Here is a 19,825-nt window from a genome sequence, read left to right on the forward strand (position 1 = left end):
ACCTGGTGTAAACTATGATCCTAGCTTTCTTTACATCCACACACATGTGATTCTCAACTGATACTGCGCTGAAGAAAAACAGTATCAGTCATTGAATGATCTGTGTTTGATATTAAAGTGTTATGTGGTGATATTCTGTTTGTTTTTTTATTGTTAACAATCCAATGAAAAGACCAAAACTAATAAGGATGGCACAGATTATTCTTCTGTTTAATCAATCTACAGAAAACTGTTGAATACATCAATGAGCCACGTCGTAGATACTCACCAGGGCATCAAATGCGTATAAATCCACAGCTGAAAATAGTCCCTGGCAAACCATTTACACCTTTTTTGAGTAACGTTTGCTAAAAAAAAAGGAAAATATATTTCTGTGACCTGTTTTTAAAGATTTAGGTCTCCAGTAGCAACCAGCAGTGATTTTGACACATCAGAGCAGGGTCAACACAGCTGTGATTGATAACATTGATTATGGCCCCGTACTATTTAGCGTCATTCCAGTGAGCATGCATGCACATTACCAGGACTCGGATCCAGCTGAATGGAACAGGGCCATAATTAATGTTAATAATTACACCTGGGTTTACTCTGCATTGACATGTTAACATGGCTGCTGGGAAAAGGGCCTAATGCCGCGTGGCAACAGATGGAGTAGGGACATTACATAGTATTAAGAGATATGGACTAACACATTGTTCATTTTAGTCTTTTTTGGGAGATTTGTTGACAAGAAAAATGTAGAACAGCACCTACATTTAAAGGGCAGATGTTAGATTTTCCAACTATGACTTCATGTTTTGGTATTTTGTTTCCTCTAGTTTCATCTGTGAGATCATGTCACATAAATGGGCAACACAGTGTATGGAGTTTGCATGTTCTCCCCGTGTCAGCGTGGGGTTTCTCCGGGGTTTTCCGGCTTCTCAACAGAGTCCTAACACTTGGTTAATTGATTACTCTGAATTGCCCCTAGGTGTGGATGTGACTGTGAGTGTGATTGGTTGTCTGTCTCATGTGATTGCCTGGCGACCTGTCCGGGTCAAACCTTACTGCCCCCCAAATGTTCCCACCAGCTGGGATCGACTCAAGCCGACTCAGAACCTGAAAAGGGTCTGTTACTTTAGAAGATAAACACTTGATTTGTTAAACATATACATATATATGTATGTATATGTATGTGATGGATACAACCCACATAATGACAGTGGGTTGTATCCATCACGTACATAACAAATCCACTAAGATGCATCTTTATTGGCCAGTATGAAGCGGAGGAATGATAACAGCTAAGAAAAGAAAAGTTAAAATGTTGATAATCGCACCTGACTATTGTTGTACAAGTTTGAACAAATGTGAAGCTATCCTTTAAAAGACAGAATGTAATATTATAATATTTTACCCCTCAGACTCCCTGATGTTCTTTACCTAGAACTAACATCAGCAGCGGTCTGTTTTCAGTTCTCATCTGTTCACTGGGACTCTGACTCTGAGACCTCACACTCACACACAGGTCATTAAGTGTTAATCATGTAGACAGCTGGGTGAGATGTACTTATGACATGCTTTTTTGTCAAATGTCTCATTAAACACACACACTTTCTCTCCCCCTCTCTCTATCTCCATCTCACACTAAAACACACAGAGGCTCTGGTGGCCAAATTAATGCTGCATGTTTTAATTTCCAACAGGGAGTAAATTAATAGCTGATAATGGATGCAAATCTGGCGGAGATTTCTCTCCGGATCCAACGAGTTGCACTCTCCACAGCGGGGTGTGTGCGGAGAACACACACACACACACACACACACACACACACACACACACACAAACACACAAACACACAAACAAACACACAAAAACCATGGGAAGCCATTTGCTAATTTGAAAAATAGAACATTTTAATAAAGGCTACATCTCTTCATAATTACAATAATTAAAGTACCGAGGCATCTTTTCAACTGAGCTCTATAGAACGCATAATTTACAGTTTACAAGTGGAGCCAAGGAAGCCATGAAAAATATTATAAAACATAAAACATGATGAAACGGATACTAAAAAGGCATAAAAATATCTTTTCAACATAAGGCCCCTTGTAAAAACCAAGGGAGTAACAGGACCCTGAAAACTGGGTAAAACACGGCAAGAATCCATGTAGGCACAGCTACTGTACTCAATTAAAAACACTATGGACATAGTGTATAAATCACCACCATCATAATCATCACCTGCAGCTCATAGTGCAGGGTTCAAATACACACAGAGTAACCCTACTCTAAAGCAACTCAGTCACACAATCACATAGGTAAGCACGTTGGGGAGCACACTATAGAGCTTTTTGTTGGTAAATATTAATATTGGTGTAAACACATTTTGGGGACTCTAGGACCTGTTCAGGGCGGTTTCCTCTTCGTTAACACGTAGGCTATTTGTGCGATGCCTGCGCCACTGAAACAAAGGCACTAAGACGCGACAGATCAAGGCGAGCTGGGCAGAGTCCCAGAGTTGGGAATTAAACGTTAATGGCATTTGTCTTCTTCTTCTTCTTTTTTTTTTTGTTCATAGTACACTCAGAGCAGATGGGGACACAGCCACAAATAGCACTGCAGTAGTAAATATATTATCAAACTTTTTAAGTGATAGAGAGCCATTCTCAAAGCTTCAGCAGTAAGCTCTCCAGCCAAGAGATCGGAGATGATGTCCCGCTAAATATCCAGGAACAGGAGTGGATTTTTTTCTGAAGAGGTATTTTATGAAGTTTACAGTTCAATATGAGGGGCAGAAAATAATAAAATAAAAAACCCATTTCCTTTTACTTGAGAACTGATGCTCAGAAGGAGAGAAAAAAAATAAAAAATAAAAAAAAATCAAAGATGTGGAGAAATTGGAGAAGTTTCTCCAACTCCAAGCAGCTTGTCCATGGAGGAACAAATTAGGGTTGGGGCAGGGATGTTTCCAATAAATAGCAATAGAAATCTTTACACAGCAATACGAGCATCACAATACAATGCAATGTACATGTATATCTGCATATACATATTAGCGGCAAGGCTAGCGGGTGCCCCATGGGCAGAAGCTAGCACAGGCAGGGTCAGGTAGGCTGTCAGTCTCAGATTCTAAACCCATCGCCCGGCTTCTTTGAGGAGTGGTCATTCACCTAGAGTCTCGAGAGTTTTCTCTTCTGGAAACGCAGAGATGTTTTCAGTCCAGCGACACACAGTCTTTTTTTATTTTCTTCACTTCAAGGCGGGCTGTTCACGTGATAGTCCTGTAGTAGCGATAACTTGTCCTCCTTCCTTTTGTTCATCCGCCCAAACCCTCGTTAACATTCCTTCAACGACATCTCCAGTCCGACAGTCTTTAGCTTAAAGAGACACAAACTCTCTGTGTGTGTGTGCGTGTGTGTGTGTGTGTGTGAGAAAATGAAGGGAGTACATCCACGGAGGTGTGAAGAGAGTCAGATTAAAATCCACAACATTAGGGGAGGTCTCACTCCATCCTCTCCACCTTGCCCAGGATCTTGCCCTGGTAGGTGGGCAGCAAGGAGCCGTCGTCTGACACCTCCTCGAACACGGCGCCGCACTCGAACTCGTCGCTGGCCTTCTTGAAGTAGTACCTTTGACAGAGAGACGAGAGAGAGAGAGACAGTTAACACCCCAAAGAATGACTTTTTCCCCCCCACACAAGCACAACTCAAAATACAGCCAGGCTTCAAAGCTAAAAGTCAAAAGAAAGACTCTGAAAGTCAAACAGCTTGTTGCCTCCCCCCCTTGACCTTTTTTTTTTTTTTTTTTTTTTAGACATCATGCCTTATTTAAGCCATCCATGAAAAGACACTCGGTACACAATCAACCAATGGCTGCTGAGCTACAGACTCTGACTCCTCGGGTTGGGGTTGTAACCCGCTTCTAAAAAGTCTAAAAACAAGAAGCTCACTCTCTTTGACAGAGGTTGAAATTTTGGGGTGCCTGCAAGTCTGTCCGTCATCAACCCCCCGTTTCCTAAACACGTTAGAGGACACGCGTGCACTGGGTTCTCATCCCCGTTTCATTACTACGGGGACAAAGAAAAGAACAGAGACAAAGTGGAGGAGGAGAAAGGGCAAGCAGTACACTGTGTACTTCCTTACCCCTGTTGATAGCGTGAGCTATAGGAAGGGCAGCCGACTGACATCTTTCTGTATGTGTGTGTGCGTGTGTGTTGGGAGGAAAAAAAACAAAAAAATCTAAAAAGGAGGGGCTTCTCGTCAGCCATGACTTCACTGGGCCATTAATGATGCAACCCCCCCCCCCCCCCATCCTCATTTTTTAGAGGAAGAGAAAGCAGCAGGGGTGGTGCTGGTTGGTGTGTCTCAGAATTCACTCATTAACTATGTAATGGAAAAATGCCTCGATTTGCTCCATGTGTGGGGTGACTGGAATGCGGGCATGTTTGTGAGCATTTTTGCTTTTAATGAGAACGGGAGGCTGACAAAGTGGAACATGCAATACTTAGAAAAAAAAAACGAGGGTCTACGTTTGAAAACGCAGGACGGCTTCAACTAAACGGAACACCAGAGGCCTCTCTCAGGAAGATAAAGTGAGTAAATACGACAAAGCAGATAAATAAGAGGACATGAAGGAGCACAAGACACGCCTGATAATTGCATCCTCTTTTTCCTATATGGAGGAGATGGAGTAAAAAACAACAACAAATAAGAACGAAGAAGTGGAGCCATCCTACTCTTTTAAAAAAAAAAAAAATCTTCAAAGACTCATGATCTTTTTCTGCTGAGAGAGAGAGAGACAGAGACAAAGAGAGCCTGAATTTCCACTGGAACATGTTTTATGTGGCTAGATCTGTTCCCCCCTCTCTCTCTCTCTCTCTCTCTCTCTCCCTCCGTTTGCACTGACATCTGGCACCAATATCGTCTGGCAGGGCCCGGCAGTACTGTTCTTTGTTGAACCGCTGCCATGTTGAAATGACCCAACTCCACACATTCTCTGGCTGCTATTAAAGCGCTGCGCAGCTCCTTCCAAAAAAATGTGGATGGTATGACACAGGAACTGAGACAGCGAGCCAGAGAGAGAAGAGAAGAAGAAGAGGGAACGGACAGATGTGGAGAACTCTGAGCTAAGTGCTTGTCACATTTCGTTGATCCAAAAAACGCATCTGGACAGGAAGACTTATTTTATTCGCTTCCACCTCGAGGAATAGTTTGATACCTGTAATTATTAACACAGAACTAAAGCCAAGCTTACCCCGGAGACCACGGCAGCCTTAACAATAAATGTTTGATCTTTTCCCCTTTTAATGCCGACTGGAAAAGGAGCAATCAAAGTCAAAATCTCTCTCTGCAAACACACACACGGAGGCTGTGCGGCCTCGAGTCAGGGCCCTGAAGTACAGCAAACAAGCGAATCTGGCATCTAACAATCAGCGTTTTAAAAATATCCATAAAATGATTACAACATGTGTAAACATTGTGCATGTTCAACGCCGGCACACACACACACACACACACACACACACACACACACAAACATCAGGGCAGAAAAAAAAAAAAAAAAAAAGAGCCCCTGATAGCATCAGTGAAGAATTTGCACGCTGGCCATTTGTGTGAGTCTTTGTTGGTTGAAATGAAAGAGGCCGGGGCTTCAAAGCCGTGTGTATTAAGTGTGCCTTAGCATGGAAATCAATACCAGATGGGACCCAAATCGCTGCAGTTCAAACTCTTCCACTAACCCCCACACCACCCACCCCTCCCTCCCTCCCTCCCTCACTCTTGTCCTTTTCCTTTTCATTGCATCCCCCTCAACACATACATACAAAAAAACCACAGAGGCCAGAATCTGACACACACACACACACACACACACACACACACACACACACACACACACACACACACACACACACACACACACACACACACACACACACACACACACACACACACACACACACACACACACACACACACACACACACACACTGATAACATTGCTCCACTAGACGTGGATAAAGCAAATGTGAATGAGGAAAAAATAAATCAGGTCTTTAAAAGGTCACACAGACACAATTAACCACTAAACGGAGCCGCTGGAAGCCTTTCAGCTAGCAAACAGTAGACGCTCACAGTTTGAGGTTTTTGTCCGACCCTGCGTTTAGATAGACAAGGTCTTAATGTCACCAGGTTAGGGTGAGATGACACTAATGATCTCAGATTGCAATTTCAGCCATAACGCTCCCATAAAACACCGAGCCCTGTACACTATCTGCAGTAGGGTTTTTGTTTATACTCCAAAAAGGCACCAACGTGTTCTCGATCATTGTTTGACATCAAGGCCAGTGAACTGATAGCGTTTTATCACCGGCAATCACAATATGACAGAAGCGCCGACGGCAAAAGTCCACATCCAATCCCTCTTGTAAAACTTTAACCGTCATTGATTTCCTGACACACACACATACACATACACACATACACACACACACACACCTGTAGTTTCCCTTCTTGCGGAGCTGCTCCTTGAAGTGGCCCAGGGTGAGACTGTGGCTCTTCATGTTCCTCCGGTAGGGGATCTCCTCGCCACAGAAGAAATACGTCACCGTCGTCTCGCCTCCTAAACCCTTTTTAACCTCCTTCGACCTGAAAGTAGACAAAAAAAAAACGTGTTAGGAGCGGACACACTCGTGATACTTAAAATAATGATCAAAAGAGAAATCGGGAAAAAACGGAGCAAATCTTCTAAGAGACTTTGACAGAAATCTACTACGGTACTAGAGCAGAGATACACCAGCAGCACAAGTGAGCGAGTGACCTAGTGCCATCAGTAAGTGTGTACTCATGTGATGTGTGTGTGTGTGTGTGTGTGTGTGTGTGCTTGGAGAAGAGGCACAGTATTATCAATTCCCCTTCAGCTATGTCCAAGGCTTTGTAGGCCCGCTTCAGAGGAGCTCTCTTTGCAAAGCTCGGCTCGCCCCAGCCGACTGCACGCTCACTGAAGGACAGCCAATAAACATGATACATATATATGAAAGGGATGTCTCAGTCAGGTGGTGCGGTGACTACACACTCCACACACACACACACAGCACAGCACAAACACACACACAGCACAAACGCACACAAGATTCATGCAAACAGAAAGGCAGAGCCAGGTATCTGTGTGCAAAGCTTAAAAATAAACTTTAAAAAAAGGGTGGGGTCACCTTCTCTTTAAAGTAACTGTATATGTGTGTATGTGTGTGTATCTGTGCACACGTGTGATGTGTGTGTTTCGCTACGTGACTACTCGTCTGTCTCCCTAACATGTGCGGTGAGCAGCGCGGACGATGAAGAGTTAAAAGGGTAGAAGTACACTGCAAGGTGGAGGTTATGGCTGAGAAGAGGAGGAAGAGGAGCAGAGAGGAGGAGAGGAGAGGGAGGGCGGGACTCTAGAGGCATCGTACTCTTCTGATTGGAGGCCGGGGCCGGTTGCGACGAGGCCAGCGGGGCTGGGATTGGCTAGAGACAGAGGGGCGGAGCCCTCGGCCTGGACCGGGACCAGGTGGCTCTTCTCTTGCTGGAGACTGGACATTGGATGCCTGAGAAGAGATATTGTATAAACTTTATTACTAGGATCAACAATAGACAATGATAGTTCTAAAAGACATCAATATAAAAAAAACAATATAAACTCTATAAAGCATAAAGGGCTGAGAGCAATGTCTTTCTGTGTACCTCTGCTTGGTGGTCTTGGTGGAGACCTCCTCCAGCCTGCGGCAGGCCTCCTCCAGCTGGGCCAAAGTGTTGGGTGGGGGCAGGGGCGGCATGGCTGGGTCCTGGATGAACGGCTGGGCCGGCTGGTGGCTACGTAGGTGGCCACAGCTTCCGCCGCCGCCCCACGTGTGCGTCTGCGTGGAGGAGCCACCGAAGGCTTTCTTGGTGCTCTGGTTACTGTAAGAGGGAGAGGGAAAAAAAGACCACGTAAGTCAAAAACCTGGGACATGAATTTAGACCAAAAAAAAAAAAGAAAACACAAGTAAGAAACCCCCAAGAGGTCGAGGTCCACCATCGACGGCTTACCTGTGAGACTTGTGCCTGCCTTGTCGTTTACTCTCCAGGATCCACTGCAGCACATTCTGGGTGGTGTCTGTGGTGTCGCTGGGCAGCTGTAGAGGCCCGCAGTCATCCATGCACCTCTCTGCTGCTCCATCCTCAACCCCTGAACGACACACACGCCTGGACAGAGAGCTGGAACGCCTGGGAGGAAGCGTGAGAGAGAGAGGGAGAGAGAGAGGATTAGTATTGTTTATTGTCCGGCAATCAACAAGAGAAAACAGACTGAACCGAGACGATGCCATAATAGGTTGTTGTGACTCACCCCACGCTGCTGTCTGTTGAGACGGCCCCACACATCTCCCTGCCCAGGCTGCGGCTGCGCTGGTAAGGCTGGCACTCGCCACTGCCGGAGCACAGACCGTGCACTCGGAGGGCGGCCTCCCTTTCAATCTGCTCCTGAGTTTTGGGACTGCCGTGATGGTGGATGTAGTGGTGGTGGATGTGTTTGGTGCTCTGCCGGCTTACGAAGGTCCTGCTGGGGCCCAAGGTCAGAGAGCTGGCCCCTTGGTCGGGACTGGAGGGCCCCGTCCTGACCAGGGTCTTGATTCCAAAGCCTGCCCGCGTGATGGGCCTGTGCTCCGGGGAGCTGGAGCGAGGTGAGTGGCGGACGACGGCGGGGGACTGGCAGCCCGGCGTCTTCAGGACGCGGGACAGGTGTTCGTCCAGGATCGCCTGGGGGTCCTCGTCAGAGGAGCCGGGGAGGAGGGTCAAGGGGTGAGGAGAGAGCTGGGGAGCGCTTCCGATGATCTCCGTGTCTTCTTTTTCCTCCTCCTGGTAACAAGACATGCAAAGTTATCGAGGAATTAAAAACACCTGACAGAGGACTTTTCCAGTAAAAAAAAAACTGTCTCATACAAACCTCCTTAATCTGCTGCAGCTTCTCCTCCAGACAGTTGAGGGTGTCCTGCTTTGTCTTGAGGCTCTCCAGGCGGGAGATGAGCTGGGCAGCGAACTCCGACGGCTTCATTGGGACCATCTCCTTGGGAGGACGGCAGGTACGCTATGGGGAGAAGGAGGCACGTCAGCCACTGTATCATGTGACAAATGTCATAACCGCCATGATCAAGCCCCAGCTCACTTCTACAAAGACATCCGTACAACTCTCCACCCTGTCAGTCTACATTAATGCATTGTTCTCCATCAGCGCCTGCTCCACCATTGGTGGTACTGATCAGGGCACTCTCATGGGCACCCAGGGCTACGGAGTTGTTTCAAGGGGTGTATGGTCATGCTGGGCGAGGCCTCGGCTGGTTCCCTCTGTCATCATCAGCAGGCCTCTTTAAAGTCAGTTCACTTCAAAGGCTTCCTCGTCAAATATCAAACACTCAGTTGGGGGGAGAATAGGGCGGTGGAGGGAGGGATGGAGGGATAGATAGATGGGAAGCAGTGGCTTTACATCTAGGAATAAAAGCCACATATCGACAGGGGGTGGAAAGAGAACTCCAGGGAGGAAAGGATGAGGGATTAAAAAAAATAAAAAAATGGGAGAAGTTGAGATGCAGAGATGTGTGCTCACAGAGGGGGGAGAGAAAGAGAGAATGAAGAGAGGGAAGGACTGAAAGAAAGAGATAAGAGATAAAGGTGCAAAAAAGGATGAGAGATCAGAAAGGTTGAGGTAATTTATTCCCTCCCTTGTCACATACTGGGCACCTTTGAGGTACACTATAGTGACAGTATGAGAAGGAGTGTGTGTGTGTGTGTGTGTGTGTGTGTGTTCGCACACATCTTAAATTATTTGCATTTTTTGCACAGGGGCTTTCTTGATTTTTCTTCCTCTTTTTTTTGGTCTCTCCCATCTCTTTGTAGTCGGGATGAAGGGGAGAAAAGAGTGAGAAAAAGAGGCGCTGTCTGATGGAGCCTGGGGCTGGTGCACCATGGGAATGGAAGCCATCGCCAAAAATCAGACGGGAAACCAAAACAAGAACAAAAAGCGAAGAAATAAAGCAAAAAGGGGGACAGTGAGAGAAGAGCGGCGAGAACCAGTCTGTGGATGTTTCCCCTCATACGGGTAACGCTGACAAAACAGGAGAGTTACATCAAGTTTATTTTAACAAGCTGCTTCTGTTACTACCACCTCTAAAAGATGTCTACCCATCTCTCTATCGGACCTCCTTTCCTGTTCTTCTCTCAAACTGAAGTTAGCCTCTCTGAAGCTTTAAGCTACCACCTCCCCTCTGACCCACTGAGAGCTCACATGACACGCTCTTCCCTAACATCCCATACTTTTAGGGGAGGGGGGCTGGCTGACTGTGTGTATATGTAGTGGGTGGGTTGGTGGGTGGGGGGTGCTGTGAAAAAAAAAAAAAAAAAAAAAGGGGGCCAGCTCTGTTGGAAGTTGTCACTTCCCTGTGCGTTTGCTCCATTCATCCTTGGATCAAAGGGCTGCCTGTGCGTGTGAATGTGTCGGAGTATCTTTGTGGGTTTTTTTTGTTGGGAACCGGGCTGATTTCAGGGCCCTCGGGATAAAGCGGCAGAGATCTTCCTCATTTCTCCCTATTCTCCGTATTAACAGCATCGGTGGGGAAGAAGAAGAAAAAAGAAACCCTGGTGTGTTCCGAGCGCTGCGCCGATAAACAGCTTAGAGACCCCCCTCGTCTCCCGCAGACTTCAAGGAACCCTAATGGGGGTGTAGGTGACACCAAAGGTAGCGAGGGGGCCTTGTGTGTGTGTGTGTGTGTGTGTGTGTATGTGCACTTATAATAGTGTGTGGGTGGGAGGCTGAGTCTCCGACGTGCCTCTTCAGATCTTTGCTGGTGTTGAATTGAGAAATGCTGGATACAGTTTGTGCGCTACTATTCATAGAACCAAGAAGAAACCCGGAACTGAGGGTGGGTATGGAAATTACACTGTGGGACCCAGGTTCAAAAAGACTTTGGAGCATGTGTGTGTTTGTGTGTGTTTGTTTGTGTACTTACAGGGAAAGCAGGCAGAGAAACTTGACTGTTCATCCTCATGTTGCGATGCATCTCTCGGTGTAGCTGTTTCTTTGAGCCCAGTTTATACGGAGGGATGCCATCTCTAAGGGGGAGCACAGACAGACACAAAAAGGTCAGTTACCTAATCAGATACATCATTTAGGACCAAACAGCCAGTCAGGAAGAAGCTTATTAGCTAACTGGGTAGATCAAACAAAGTTCAAGCTAGAGTAAATCTAATCAATTCATTCTCTCGTCCATTTTTTTCTCTCCACACATCTTCTAGACTTCATTTGAGGACAGAAATACTCAGAGGTTAATCAGGTCAGTGTTTCTGTTCTTGTTTGTGTGTCGGAGCAGACGGGGTTACATGGTTCTGAGTGAGGTTTTGTTTGCCCTAGAAATGACATTTTTCATCTCTGGCTCCAGCACAGAACTGGGCATCCTGCTGGCCATTTCCTTTCAACACCACACACACACACACACACACACACACACACACACACACACACACACACACACACACACACACACACACACACACACACACACACACACACACACACACACACACACACACACACACACACACAACACACACAAACACACAAACACACAAACAAACAACACTGCAGTCACAGTGTGCTCCACTCTGCCGGCCAGAAGTAGTGTCAGCATTAGCATTCCCCTACTGACTTCTATGTTGAGTGGAGGACACTGTTAGCATTAGCAACTCATTATACTTATTCAAAGAGTTACTGCAGGACACCACCCGAGGGTGTAGCTAACCTGGTTAAATCTATCTGAGGGACCGAATGGCTGACTGGCTAAAAATGTTTTAATCAAACAACAAACAGCAAAGCTCGAGCTTCAAACTGAAACACTTGACAGAGTAAATCGGTGTCTTTTGCTCCATGCTAAACAGCAGTATTCTGGTGACCTAGCCTAACTGAGGAGCACTTTTCCCATTTTTTTTTTTTTTTGCTTTGAAATGCCACAGTCATGCGCATAAGCAACCCCCCCCCCCCAACCCTCCCTCCCGCCTCCTCCCAATCTTCATTTGGCAAGCGCTGCCGCAGCCAGCCTCTGATCTCCGCACATCAAAAGACTGGTTTGTAAGATAAGGTAATGTTTGAAGTCTGCGCAGCTGCATTCCCCAGCGTCCAAGCAAATCCATAAATAAGATATAAGCAAAAATCCCCCCCCCCCACCACTCTCTTTCTCTTCCCACCGAAAAAACGCCTTCTCCCCCGTTGCCTTTTATTCCCCTTCTCTATTCTTTTCTTTATCTCTAAATGAGATTCAAATGTTTACGGGTCCTTTTAACTGACCTAAAGAGAGGCAGATATTCTGATCAGGCCAGAGCGGGCAGGCATTGAGGTGTGCGTGTGCGTGCGTGTGTGTGTGCGTGGGGGGGTGAGTCCCTGCGGCCATGGCTTTGTCAGTACACTGGGCAAAGTACGCAGAATAGCACTATATGGGCCTCGGCCTCTTTGAAGCAGGGCTGTCTAGAGATATGCCAGAGCAGGGGAGCCTGTTGTAAAAAAAAAAAAGAAAACTCTTTATAGCTGCCATATTTATGTGAAGCCCAGCCCACTGGCTTCACTGAACATCAGTGTCTCCCTATCTTTAGCTGGGTCATGGTTAACCTTGCTGCTTCAGTGACATCATCAATGTGAGATGAAGTAAAGGAGAATTGGTTGCTTTCTGTCCAAAAACAAAACCAAACAGCTGACCTGAGCGCTCTTGGCCTTGAGGTGTGCGCCGCGCAATGACTTCACGGCGCCCTGTCACTTGAGAGACACGCGATTACGCCAAGTGATCCTTTTAGGAGAACGAGGCCCCGGACACGTACACAGATAAGCTCAGACCACATGTGGACAGAGGCATGACACTTGACTGATTTAAACCATTAGCCAACTCATCGATGAGTCAATCCGTAGGCGGTCAATCAGCAACAGTTTTGATAGTCGACCAACCGTCAACGTCACGCAAGCAAAGCAGCCAAACGTTGAGAATTTTATCTGGTTTTGGTGTAAATTTTGAGTTTTGGATTGTTGGTCAAACTAAATAAGCTGCAAGAACTGAACTTAATCAGGTAATAGAATACAGTAATATCATACCATTAGTTGCACGACTTTTGTCTTACTCACAGCGTCAACTGATGCATTTAATGTCCATCTTCACAAAGTCTCTCTTCATATACAGTGTAATGTTAAAAATATAAACAAAAACAGAGTTGTGTTTAGAATACAATGGGACGGGACGTGGCTCTGACTCTTGTCTTATCCTGGCGGCTCCCGTGTGTCATAAAAGTGTCTTAAAGGGGCCACAATTCACTAATACTCTCTCTCTCTCTCACACACACACACGTTTGGTTAATATTCACTTACACACTGCTGTCGGTCATGGACATGGCGTCGTCCGTCAGGGCGTCACTGGACACCTCGCTGTCGTTGGTGCTGCTGACGGGGGCGAAGGAGCCCACATGACAGGGGTTGAGAGAGTCTCCTCTCTTGTATGATCTGAGGAGGTTACAACAACAGAAGTCAGATTAATGCTGATACAACACTATGAAACAGTATCCAACAGGTGGGTGACATCTCATTTGTAATCCACTCGTAGTGGGGATCAAGACAAGTTGCATCCTCTGAGGTTTCAATAACACCTAAGAGGAAGAAGTGATTAATGTGTGACTTTTTCTGCTACAGATAACAACTACACCCCGTTATGAATGAATGTGACCTGCTACTCTGTGGCCTGGAAACCTTCACCCTTCATATACAAGATAATCTGCACTGGGAGAGCTGTTGGTTTTCTCCTTTTGCCCCATTTATGTGCTCTTAAATAGCCCACAACTTCTCTCTTTCCATGGCTCCCCTTCACACTCACTCTTTCCTCACCAGTTATCTCCTGCTGTGCATGCATTCTTGCCATGGTACAGGAGGAGGAGAAAAAGGGGGAGAGAGAGGGAAAAAAAGTATAGAGCGGAAGCATGAGAGTGTGTCAGAGAAGGAAAGAAAGGGGAGAGGAAAAAAAAATCGGGGGGGGGGGGGTCTTCGTGAGGGGAGACCCAGCAGGACTAAAGCTGAAGGCCCCCGAGCTCCAGGCTGACCTTCAGAGGGGCTTGCAAAGAGTCAGGTATTTAACACAGCTGGCCTTGCATTCTTCCCTCCCTGCCTCTCTCTCCCTCTCTCACCCCCTCATTTATCCTTTCTCCTCCCTCCCTTTCTTTCATGAGGTGCACTGCCCCCTCCCATTCCTCCCCTCTCTCTCTGTCCGTCCTTTCCGCTTTCTTTCCCCCTCACTTTCGCTCCAAAAGCATGCTTCGCAGTCCCCATCTTTGAGTTTTCAAAAAAAAAAAAAAGAAGAAAAAAAGATAAAAGTGAAGGCGGGGGAGCCGAAAGAGGGGGAGGAGGAGGAGGGGGGGATCAGAGGAGATGAGAGGGGTGAGAGGGGTTTTGGGGTGGGGAGGCGGGTGTTGATTTTGTACTGTGGCTGCTGCCGTTCAGGGTTTGTTTTTAGAGAGTCAGATGAGAAGAGGTGAGGAGAGGGAAGCGGAAAAAAAAGGTAGAAATGAGTTCCACATGTTTTGGATCAGTAACGGGACAACGAGGGGGGGGACGTGTCAGAAGAGGAATCGGACTCTCACGTTTGAGCAACAAGCGTCACACACTGTAGGAAAGTCCCCACCACTCCTGTCAGCACACACAAGCTGTCAAAGCGCGCTGTCCAAAGCAGGTAGCTGTCAGTCACTCGGTAGCAACGGCAACACTGGAAGTTGTCCCGACACACATTTAACATGCTTAGAAACTACTCAAGATAGCATACATTTGTTTAAACTTTGATTTTGCTCTTTTAGAAAGTGACAGGCAGAGATGCAACGCTCATAATGAAACATCCGAATGAATCTAGAGGACATCCACCTCTAAGTGGCCTCTATAGATCTGCTTTAGATCCATATATCTCTGCCAAAGGCTGGAGGACAGTGTGGCACAGGAGGAGGCATAGCATAGCAATGTCATCATCTATTATTTGCTGGCCGGGGCCACGGGCCAGCCGGGGCTCTGTGAACTTTCCCCGTGGAAGACGATCCCTCATTCTGCTGGACTATTTCAAAGCACCGGAAATCCAGGCGAGCGCCAGCAGAGGGCTGCTGCTGCTGCTGCTGCTGCTGGAGACGGTGAGAGGGGCCGGAGAGCGACAGAGAGAGTTTCCTACTAACTTTAAAGAAACCCTGGAGTGATCTGGAGGTGTGTTGCATGAGAGAAATGATCCAGTTGCCTAAAACATGGATTGTCATCATTATGTACAGCATGCATTCTAGTGCTAAATAGTTAGTAGATAGTAAAAAAGCCATACCTGTATCCCCTCTCCATCACCTCCACCGCCCTCATGGACACGGTGGTGGCCCTCTGCGCCTTCGCCGACAATCCAACCAGCGCTTTGGCTCTGAAGTCACAGCTCCACTCCTCCTCCTCGTTGAGCGTGGGCAGGTATCCACACACCACTTTCAGGTCGCCCAGGCCGGTGGGGTTGCCGTGGTTCGGGGTCTCCCCCCCGGTCCTCACGTACTCGAGGTAAATGTCAGAGGTCAGAAACATCTGGTAGGCGTTCTCCTCCATGTCGGCTTGGATCTCCGTCTGCGCCTGGTCGAACATCGCCGAGTCGATGTGCTGCTTCTTGATATTATCCCGTATGAAGGTTTTGGTCGCCGGTTTGAGCTGTTTGGCGACGATGCTGTTGTTCTCGATGTAGCGCTTGTAGATGGCTTTGGCCACGCGTTGCGTTTTGGTATCCTTCAGGTCCATCTGCCTGAAGCCGTTGCAGGCGAACCAGAAGTCTAACGCGTCCACGCATTTCTCCCGCTCCAGGAAGGTCCTGTAGAGGAGAGCCCCGTCCTGGTCGCCCAGCAGAGAGTGGAGAGACTTTGTCCAGCGGGAGAGCGGAGAATCCGGGGAGGCACTCCCCTCCGGCTCCCCGAGACCGTCCTCGTTCCTGCGCGTCGCGGATCCAGGAGAGCCGAGCAGAAACGACTTGGGGGGCTCCAGGGCTTTCATCAGTTTGCCGGGGCAGCAGGGCGCATCGCCCTCCTCCCCCGGCACCGGGGGTCGAGGAGCATCTTCTCGGAAACTGCTGGCGATATGGTCCACAAGCGCCCGGCTCATGGCTCTGGCTCTGGCGGAGAGCCCGTGTGCTGGTTCGCCTGCTCGGAGCTCCTACTGTAATCTCCTCACTCTCTTATGTCAGCGGGGGAGCTTCTCTCTGGCCGCCCGTCTTCTCTCTGAAACACAAAGTATTGATCTAATCAAAACCAGATCCGCCCCAACTTCAAAGAGGGGGGGGGAGAGAGAGAGAGAGAGAGAGAGAGAGAGAGAGAGAGAGAGAGAGAGAGAGAGAGAGGGAGGGGGGGGGACGCAGCAAGAGTCTTTTTCTCTCAGACCCTCACTGACTTCTGCAGGGGGGGAAAGAAATGTGAGAAAAAAAAACCGCTGCAGCAGCATTACATAAACAGCACTTCTTCACATCTCAACATGGAATGTGATTTCTACAGGAGGTGCTGTTGGTTAAATTAACTATTTAAAAAAAAACAGTGATTTCACACATGCACAGTGGAGCAGAAATAAAAGAAGAAAAGAAAACACACCTAAGCATGCATGAAACGAGTCTACATCTTTCTTTTTGTTTTGTTTTTTGTTGGGGTAACATCTCTACAGAAGTAGAGATCACACGTATGTCAAGCGAGGCTATGAACTGATCTCCATTCATAAGTCATTCATGCTGATCCGGATCCATCCCGCCCCGGTGTCAGGGGGGTGATAGCCGGGGCTGCCTGCTGCAGAATGACACCACATGTCTTTTTTAATTTTTTTTATATCTTCCAGCCCTGAGTCATCCCCACGTTCCTCAACATCACAGGAGACCAAAAATCACATTCAAGAAAAGGTGAGCCTCCCAGTGAGAGAACCTGTAAGGGCACCGATGTGGGACAAACTCTGCGAAATTAGAAAAACGTGACCGGTGTGGTTAATGGAGTTGAACTGTCTGGAGAACTTACTCCTGCTTATCCACCACCACCCCTTTTTTTTTGCTGAATAACCGCAGAGATGATGATCAGATTGTTACATTTGGGCATCGACGTCACAGTGTACCAGCAGAGGCTGATGTGCAACGTTACAGATGTCACTTTGTATCTCTGATTAAAAAAACTGTTACAATGTTTCAGTGTTAAACTTGTGAGAGGCAGAAGAGAAACAACTCTGAGGCAACTTCTCGAACAAATAAGCAACTCCTTTTAAAAAAAAATGGTATTCAATGTGATCGCTTATATTACAACCCCATTAACGTTAACACTGACACGTGTAGTCTTTTTTTTTTTTAAAGTTACATTTAATGCTGAGAAACAACTCCGATCCCAAAGTACAACAAACTCTCAGATCTTGTGGGGGAGGAATTCCACACAAAAAAAAGAAGAAAAAAAAGAAACTACTTCTTTGAAACAATCCTGTTTCACTTCAGAAATGTGAAATCCAACGCATACTGAGAATGAAAACGAAGTGAATTAACACAGAAACGCGGCTCGTTTCTCCCCCCTGAACATTACTTCAAAGGCGAGTCAACAGCACATCAAAGGAGCTTCAATGGGGGCCAGTGTGAGGAGGCTCTCTGTAACTTACCATCGATCCACGAGTTCTCTCCTCAAATTAAACTCCGCTTGTTTTGTCCTTTTTTTTTTTTTTTTTTTTTTTTTTTTTTAATTATTATCCACAACAAAAAAACAAAACCCCACGTATAATCCACAGTGTTCTGTCTCCTGCGACGCGTCCACATACAGTCCGTTCAGGTTTGAGTCGGTTTATGGTGAGAAAAAAAAAGCACTCAAGAGAGAGAGAGAGAGAGAGAGGGGGGGGAATAGCGCTTTTCTCTCCCTCCTCCTTTTCTCCTCCTCCTCCTCCCTGCGGGTTCAGGCTGCCATGCCGCACGTTAGGTCTTTCCTGTAGGCGACTCCAACACCGACTGAGCCGACAGGCTGGAGCAGCGCACTTCAAAGCGAGGAGCCGACTGCCGGGTCCCGACAGCTGCATAAAAAACAATTGCGGCTCAATGCCCCCGAAAAACAGAAAACACAAGTGTCGGAGCTGCCCATAAACGTCGCATTCACTCTGGGTTAGACGTGTTTTAAAGGTTGCTCGGTTTATTTCCCTTTTTTTTGCCACGTTTTACCAATCTTTTCCCAGATCACAAAGTTGCAGCTGCATGTCGAGGACCTTATCAAAGACAAGTAATCTTGAGCCAACTCCCCGAGGCTTTGGAGCGGCAGAAGTAACTGATCTGCCGCCCCAATAGCATTATCGCTACAATCCCTCTGTTGCTACATAAACTTTAAAGACGCAGGGATCCTTTCTTTTCAAGATCCGCACGGTTCTTGAGATTAACCCATAGAAAAACCTGAGGAGGCACAATGCATGCAGTGGCGTGCACCAAATGGCACGTTCATATCTTCATGTGGATTTATGGTCACATTAGAAGAAGACAATAGCCCAGAAGAAGAATACAACTATGACTTTAATCCCCTTAAAGTATATAGATGGCACTCCTGCAGAACTCAAAGACTAGATTAGTCTTAAACCCATGCATTTGAAATAAAAGTCACAATCCGTACATGTCATTCACATACAACATGTTGCAATAGGAAATCAAATCATGGTGCTGTTCATCACTCCACAGCTCCTACCAGTGGCAGTAAGGGCACATGGTACATGCATGCACAGCAGATTAAAACATCTGCTCACCCAGGATAAATTCCATAAAGGCTGATATCTTATCATTTAAGCAACAGAAGAATAACACCTCTCTGAAGCTCCGACAGTGCTGCTCTCTGCTTTGTGCATAACCCTTAGCTGCAGTAGATAACATGAAAAGAAGTGACAAGCCCAATAGACGGATCAGACGTTCAATATACATCCATTCACTGGTCTGACTGAGAGGAGTTGTTTGCAGACAGTAGTGGACATTTTGGACACTACATTTTCTTTATCAATACTCAACTAGCTACAGGCAGTGATGGTGCTAGTGTTTATAGAACAGAGTCAATAGTGTTAGTTTAGTTTCAGATAGGTCTTTAGTTTTCAAATGAGCCACCACAGGAGACCCTTTGTCCAAGATGACTGGCTATGATCTTGAAAGCGAGACAGTAGGTGTCTGTGTGTTGTTGTTGTCTCAGCGGACAGACATTCAAAAAGTACAGTACAAAGACGGCAAACACTTTGATCAGTCTGTTTGCTAAAGGTGCTGTGAAACTTTCTCCCTTGATGCACCTCTTCCCATCAAGGTTAATAAAACCGTGAAATTGCTCTTGAAGAGGCCATGATGACTAATGCGTTACTCATCATTCAAAGGCCACTCTATAACCTTTAAACTCTGCACGCGCTCCCATCCGGCACTAAAACATTGCCAATCGACTTGATCAGCGGTCAGCGACTTTTATCATATGAAGGGCCATTTTGAATCGCTTAAAAATGCGTCATATCAACATTAAGGTTTATATTAAGTGTAAGTATTATTAATACTAACTCAAAATGTATAATTTAAACGGATCTGTCATTTTATTCCATCCATAGTTCATAGCAACATTTAAAAAAAAAAAAAAATCTCCCATAATCACAACATTAGAATTATACATGAGAGCGCAAAACAAGAGGTATACCATCTTTATAATAATATCTGAGTTGAAACCATTAACCCTACCAACCTTCCACCAATCTTGTTCATTGGCAAAAAATCTTAAAACAGTCTGTGAACAAGGCAACCAGTACTTGCCAAACAGAT

General features: G+C 46.5%; 1 protein-coding gene across 1 annotated transcript; it reads right to left on the reverse strand.

Moving 5' to 3' along the window:
• Positions 1–1,909: 1,909 nt before the first annotated feature.
• LOC129098088 (axin-2-like) lies at positions 1,910–17,996 on the reverse strand. Its single transcript, XM_054607046.1, has 11 exons — positions 17,674–17,996; positions 15,359–16,280; positions 13,390–13,521; positions 10,997–11,099; positions 8,941–9,081; positions 8,344–8,852; positions 8,046–8,222; positions 7,701–7,916; positions 7,430–7,564; positions 6,477–6,626; positions 1,910–3,611 (listed from the first exon to the last, which is right to left on the reverse strand). Exons 2-11 carry the CDS (start codon positions 16,162–16,164, stop codon positions 3,485–3,487), a joined length of 2,496 nt encoding a protein of 831 aa, XP_054463021.1. The 5' UTR covers positions 16,165–16,280; positions 17,674–17,996; the 3' UTR covers positions 1,910–3,484.
• Positions 17,997–19,825: the final 1,829 nt, after the last annotated feature.

The sequence above is a fragment of the Anoplopoma fimbria genome, chromosome 11 (assembly GCF_027596085.1).
Source record: "Anoplopoma fimbria isolate UVic2021 breed Golden Eagle Sablefish chromosome 11, Afim_UVic_2022, whole genome shotgun sequence".
Lineage (NCBI taxonomy): Eukaryota > Metazoa > Chordata > Actinopteri > Perciformes > Anoplopomatidae > Anoplopoma > Anoplopoma fimbria.